The 6,912-nt window shown below is 45.7% G+C and overlaps 1 protein-coding gene across 1 annotated transcript; it reads right to left on the bottom strand.

Annotated features, from left to right (window-relative positions):
- Positions 1-5,176: 5,176 nt before the first annotated feature.
- Positions 5,177-6,124, bottom strand: LOC138447941 (olfactory receptor 226-like). The gene has a single exon (XM_069604474.1). It carries the CDS (start codon positions 6,122-6,124, stop codon positions 5,177-5,179), a length of 948 nt encoding a protein of 315 aa, XP_069460575.1.
- Positions 6,125-6,912: the final 788 nt, after the last annotated feature.

Below are 6,912 nucleotides of genomic sequence, written 5' to 3' on the forward strand. Positions count from 1 at the left end.
CAGATTTGTTGGGACACCTGTACTTCCGTGGTGCTCAGATTGCATATGTCATATTGGGGTTGGATATGCTCACGAAGTGGCCTGAGGTTGGAATAGTTAGAGACATTACCTCTAGGAATGTGATAGCCTTTCTAGAAAATATATTTTGGAGGGAAGGTTGGCCAGCTGTGATTGTGTCGGATAATGGTCACCAATTTGTTTCAGGTGAATTTTGTGATTAGTTGATAAAGAATGGGGTAAAACACAAAAGAACAGTGCTTTATCAGCCGCAAAGCAATGGGTGTGTGGAAAGATTTACTAGCACGCTCATGGATGGGATATGTATGGCTATGCAAGGTGGTTGTGATTGGAAGGGAATCCCATACAAATTTTGATTCCACTACTTTGTCCACGCAGTTACCGTGCCTTTAGGGGTGCACAAAATGTTGACTCCCATTTCTAAGCCCAAGCAGAGCAGGGATTGCAGGGGTATTCCCTGCTCCTCTTGGGCTCAGTACCAGGAGTCGGGAGTTGCAGGGCTGTCCCCCGCTTACCATAGTGGTAAGCAGGGTATAAGAAGTTATAAATAAAAGATTTTAAAAGGACCCTGTGGTGTTAGTATCGACCCACCCAAGTGGGAGGAACTCACAATGCGGGGATGGAAGAGAGACGGTGGCACACTTCACTGTGTACCCCCAAAAAGGTAAGTGGATAGGGATGAGGCAGGTACGGGGATGCAGGGCACAGTGATCTGTGTGATCACTGCGCCACGCCATATGGGAGTCAGCAATTTAATAGTCGACATTATGGGAGGCGCAGCGCTCACATAGATTTATTGGAAGAAGGAAATGAGTTGGAGAGTATTTCTGTACAGGAACACCCCTTACGACATTTGAGTTGATGCATGGTCGGAAGCTCAACACCATGTCAGGAGAGTGAGTGATGATGTTGGTAGTGCAGTTCGGTTGGAGGGAGAAGACGTTTGGAACAAAGAATGTGTGGTAGAAATGTAACCCGCCCCAATTTTTTTTGAATATGCTTTTTCCTGCACATTTCTACATTGTAAATAGTTTAGTTGTGCAAAGAACTGTTTGTGCAACATTCTTCTGAACATGCCTCCTCTTTCCGCCCAAGGGAAGGAGGTGTGTTATATTGTAAATATGTGATTTGTGCCTAGTTCATATGGATATTGAGTATTAGTGATGAAACCAGATTCTAAGTGGAACACTGTCCTTGGTCACTACAGGAGCTGGGATGCTTTAGAGTGTTGATGTTAGAATTGGTGGCGTTTGAAGGGAAAAAGGGAGGATGGGAGCTGCAGCCAAGATGTATGCTGAATAAAGGTCTTACCAGCATTTCCACCAGAGTGACGTGTTTCTTGAAGTACAATGAGGTGCTCTATAGATTGCTGGAGTGGAGTCGCCCCCAAAAGATGGTGCTGTGCTTTGAGAGAGCCAAGCTGACCATCAAGGCATCTAAACACCAGATGGAACAAAGTCCTCTGATTAACCTTGGACACAAAGTTGCTGAGAGGAAAGTACAGACTGCGGAGAACAAATAAGGTGATATGATATGATAGTTTATTTATATAGCGCCAATACACAATGTGTTTCAAAGTGCTTCAAGGCAAGGGAGGGAACAAGGGAAAATCCAATGACATTGTTTCAGGCCATGAACAGTAAGGATGTGAAATGATTTATCGTACTCGGCCTGATGACATTTCAGATAGTGCCTGGGGGGCCGGAGGGAGAAACAAGTAAGAGGAGGGGGAGGAGACAGACGAGGTTGCTATCATACTAGGTCCAGGGACAATTCTGATAGAGTAATTGCATAGAAAAAAGTAAGGGGAGGAGATAGGAAAAGGGAGAGGAGGAGAGAACAGAGAGTAAGCAGACAAAAGGAGTGGAGAAGCAAGAGGGGAGAGCGAATACAATTGCAGAAGTCAGTAGTAACACATAATGTTGAAAGCCAGGATACAAGATGAAGATGGGAACAGTATGAATCAGGGCCACCATGAGTACAAGATGCAAAGGAAGTCCAGCATTAGAGTTGAGAAAGAGTGAATCAATGATGTCCATAAAAGTCAAAATCAGCATTGGCCACAAGGTGCTTATTGAGAGGGAGTCACCCACCTCGTAGACTCTGGTAAACACCTTTTTGGGTTGACTGGCGGTAACCAGAACATTCTAGACAACTAGGGAACCACAGCAGCCCCATGACATAATTTACCTAGAACTATATTCTATGTTGTTTGAACAGAGAGGTGTCAGAAACACTTTTGCAATCGATGAACAAAGTCAATTGTTTGGCCAAGTGCTAAGAATTCTGAATTACAGGCGATTTATTTGAGAAAGGCAGGGAGTAGCATTGTAGAGGTTTCATGAGAAAGGCAGGGAGTAACATGGTAGAGGTTTCATGAGAAAGGCAGGGAGTAGCATTGAAGAGGTTTCATGAGAAAGGCAGCGAGTAACATTGCAGAGGTTTCATGAGAAAGGCAGGGAGTAGCATTGAAGAGGTTTCATGAGAAAGGCAGCGAGTAACATTGCAGAGGTTTCATGAGAAAGCAGGGAGTAGCATTGTAGAGTTTTCATGAGGAAGGCAGGGATAGCATTGTAGAGGTTTCATGAGAAAGGCGGGGAGTAACATTGTAGAGGTTTCATGAGAAAGGCAGGGAGCAACATTGCAGAGGTTTCATGAGAAAGGCAGGTAGTAGCATTGCAGAGGTTTCATGAGAAAGGTAGGGAGTAGCATTGTAGAGGTTTCATGAGAAAGGCAGGGATAGCATTGTAGCGGTTTCATTAGAAAGGCAGGGATAGCATTGTAGAGGTTTCATGAGAAAGGCAGGGAGTAACATTGCAGAGGTTTCATGAGAAAGGCAGGGAATAACATTGCAGAGGTTTCATGAGAAAGGTAGGGAGTAGCATTGTAGAGGTTTCATGAGAAAGGCAGGGATAGCATTGTAGCGGTTTCATGAGAAAGGCAGGGATAGCATTGTAGAGGTTTCATGAGAAGGCAGGGAGTAACATTGTAGAGGTTTCATGAGAAAGGCAGGGAGTAACATTGCAGAGGTTTCATGAGAAAGGCATGGAGTAACATTGCAGAGGTTTCATGAGAAAGGCAGGGAGTAACATTGCAGAGGTTTCATGAGAAAGGCAGGGAGTAACATTGCAGAGGTTTCATGAGAAAGGCATGGAGTAACATTTCAGAGGTTTCATGAGAAAGGCAGGGAGTAGCATTGTAGAGGTTTCATGAGAAAGGCAGGGAGTAGCATTCTAGAGGTTTCATGAGAAAGGCAGGGAGTAGCATTGTAGAGGTTTCATGAGAAAGGCAGGGAGTAGCATTGTAGAGGTTTCATGAGAAAGGCAGGGAGTAACATTGCAGAGGTTTCATGAGAAAGGCATGGAGTAACATTTCAGAGGTTTCATGAGAAAGGCAGGGAGTAGCATTGTAGAGGTTTCATGAGAAAGGCAGGGAGTAGCATTCTAGAGGTTTCATGAGAAAGGCAGGGAGTAGCATTGTAGAGGTTTCATGAGAAAGGCAGGGAGTAGCATTGTAGAGGTTTCATGAGAAAGGCAGGGAGTAGCATTGTAGAGGTTTCATGAGAAAGGCAGGGAGTAGCATTCTAGAGGTTTCATGAGAAAGGCAGGGAGTAGCATTCTAGAGGTTTCATGAGAAAGGCAGGGAGTAGCATTGTAGAGGTTTCATGAGAAAGGCAGGGAGTAGCATTGTAGAGGTTTCATGAGAAAGGCAGGGAGTAACATTGCAGAGGTTTCATGAGAAAGGCAGGGAGTAGCATTGTAGAGGTTTCATGAGAAAGGCAGGGAGTAGCATTGTAGAGGTTTCATGAGAAAGGCAGGGAGTAGCATTGTAGAGGTTTCATGAGAAAGGCAGGGAGCAACCTTGTAGAGGTTTCAACACATGTTATTTATTAGGACTCTCATATATCAATGCATACTTTTCCCAAAGTCCTCACCAAAATTGTAAGGTTTTCAAAGCTCTGTTTTTGGAGAGTAAATCTGTGTTTTTTTTTATTTTGTTTTTGTTTTGTAAAAACAGGCTGCTCCAAAGTGCATTGAGTGCAGGGAGAGACAGATGTGGGGAGGCAAAAAGGGGGCAAGAGGAGGAGGAAAGTGGGAAGATACATGAGGTTGGTTGGGGGGTGGTAATTCGGGCGGTGAGGTAGAGTATACAGTCACAGTACAGGAAATCCATGCATGCACTTCTACACGTGCATCAAGTGCATCATGGAACAGGAGTGCATCCTAGCCATGGATACGCCTCCCTGTGGGGCAGCCTTGAGACCTAGCACTGGCAGCGGATAGATGCATGCACCTGGACCCAAGGCTTCTACTTGCAAAGCTCATGCAAGAATACTCTGCTCTCATTGCATACCAGCTAACATGACATTCCATGATACATGACTGTGAAATAGACTTATTAAACCACAATGTACAGTCAAAAACATCTGTGTCTTCCCCTTTTGAGCTTTTGTCCATATTAGTTTTAGTAGATTTGATATGACACCATAAATCCTCAATGGAAGGCACAGTTCATGGTTGCCCAGATGGGTCATAATGAGCTACATTTCAGCATACCACTCTCCCACCTGTACAACGTACATAACACCTGGGGGGGGGCAGGGGAACACAAGCATAGTATATTTATGGCTGTGACCATCATTGTTGGGTGGGGATATCTTCTTTTGTTCTGTTATTGGATGTCTGGCACCATTAAAACATCCTCCTTCCTTGTAAATACTTACCAGCGGAGACGGTGCCCCAGGGTCCTAGACAGAGAGTCATGCTTATGCATGATTTTCCTGAACTACGATATTCTTAAAATAACAAATATGAGACTGAGTAAAAAGGACACCAAAGGCAAGGCACTTCCCATCACATAGAATAGAAACATTGGCCCAGGAGCATAGGTCTGCAATCTGTGGCTCTCCAGATGTTTTGAACTACAAATCCCATTATCCCTTACCATTGGCTATGCTGGCTAAGGTTCATGGGACTTGAAGTCCCGAACATCTAGCGAGTCCAAGGTTCTAGTCCCCGCTCCAGGGAAAACTTGAACCTTAGGTGATCTACAGTTGATCCCTGAGCTGGAACTATGTCTTGCAGGACATCTATGCATTGCAAGGTTTAAAACTGATTGCTTTGAGGAAGGGGTCAATCATTTCAATTCTGAGTCGCTTTTAGAACCCCTCGGCTCCCGTCATCTGCTTTGTTTTCTTTAGCGCTTGCTTCATCTCATTGTTCCTCAGACAGTAAATCAATGGATTCAGCAGCGGGGTGATGACTGAGTACAGGACGCACACCAGTTTCCCACTCTCTGACGATGACAACTTCCTCGGACGGGCGTAGATGAACAGAGTGGTTGCGTAGAAGATAATGACTACAGTGAGGTGGGAGGCACAGGTGGAGAAGGCTTTCCAGCGACCCCCAGGCTCAGGGATTCTCAGGACCGCAATAATGATCATGAAATATGAGATGATGATCAGGAGGAGAGGAATCAGGATCACAGCGATGGCCAGAATGAAGTCCACAAGCTCCGCAACGGACATGTCCGTACAGGACAGGTTCAGTATCGGGGAGATGTCGCAGAAGAAATGGTTCAGAACATTGGGTCCACAGAAGGTTAAGCTGGATATGAAGGCAACCTTGATCAAGGCGATGGAGAAGCCGCCAATAAACGATCCGGCTGACAGGCGAAGGCAGAGCGTGATGCTCATGATGGACGGATAGCGGAGGGGGTTGCATATGGCGACGCACCGGTCAAACGCCATGACTGCCAGGAGGATGCATTCGGTGCAAGCCAAGGAGATGAAGATATAGAGCTGAGCCATGCATGAGCGGAAGGTGATGGTCTTGTCCTCTCTCAGGAAATTGGCCAACAGGTTGGGAATCGTTACTGTCACATAGCAGATCTCCAGGACCGAGAGGCTGGCTAGGAAGTGGTACATGGGCCTCTGGAGACCGGCGTTGAGGCGAATGACAATGATGATAATCAAGTTTTCCACCAGTGTCACCAGGTAGGCAACTAAAAAGAAGAAGAAAAGCACATACTGAAATCCGGGCGAGGTGGGGAATCCCAGCAGTACAAACTCTGTCACGTTGGACTCGTGGGCGTGTCTTCTTTCCATGGCAAAATCCTTTCATCACTGGAAAAAAAGAAAAAAAATAAGAGCTTGAATTTTGCCTCACTGAAGCAGAGTTTGTATGAAGAAACACACTGTAAATTAAACTGCTTGCGTTATGATATGATATTTATAACGCGCTTAAAACCCAGAGGTTTCTAAGCGCGGACTCAGGGATCGAACCGGTGTTGGTCCCAAGACGCACGTTGCCCCTGAGCTATCCTCCCGAGACGTTTAAATTGTGTACAGTACAACATCCAGCAATAATACCAGGTTTGTCCACATTCCAGGCCCTCAGAATATGCACTCAGCCCTAGCCTCTGGTGAGTGAAGGCCAGCAGAGACGCCTCTATGGGGGGTGGGCGGGGGCAACAGGCGCACGTGCACTGGGTCCTCGCTCAGAGGGGGCAGAGGTCACCTGACTGCCTGATTTGAAGAATGCAGGGCACTTATTTTACAACATATGAAGCACTGCTTGATATTCTGTAGTGTGTGCATGAGGCTCTGTGCTTGCTGCCTAGCAACACATATGGTCTGATGTGTCCAATTAATCCTGATATGATTTGATATGGCATTTATAACGCGCCTGTACACACGTGTTTCACAGTGTATGTATGCTATATTGTGTTGCATGTTTACCTTGTTTTGGGGACTGTATTGATCTCATGCAATAACCATACACGCTGATATGTATATTTATAAGCTCGAGTGCCACTGGTCAGTGCGTTAAGCACATGCAGGCGAGATATGTGTTCATATGCTGGCATGTGGAGCTACTTGTTGCTTCAGCTCTG

Source organism: Ambystoma mexicanum, chromosome 1p, assembly GCF_040938575.1.
Source record: "Ambystoma mexicanum isolate Mex_15411 chromosome 1p, UKY_AmexF1_1, whole genome shotgun sequence".
NCBI classification, from domain to species: Eukaryota; Metazoa; Chordata; class Amphibia; order Caudata; family Ambystomatidae; genus Ambystoma; species Ambystoma mexicanum.

Coding starts and splice junctions, on each gene's coding strand:
- LOC138447941 (XM_069604474.1), bottom strand. CDS start 6,124: ATGGAAAGAAGACACGCCCACGAGTCCAACGTGACAGAGTTTGTACTG.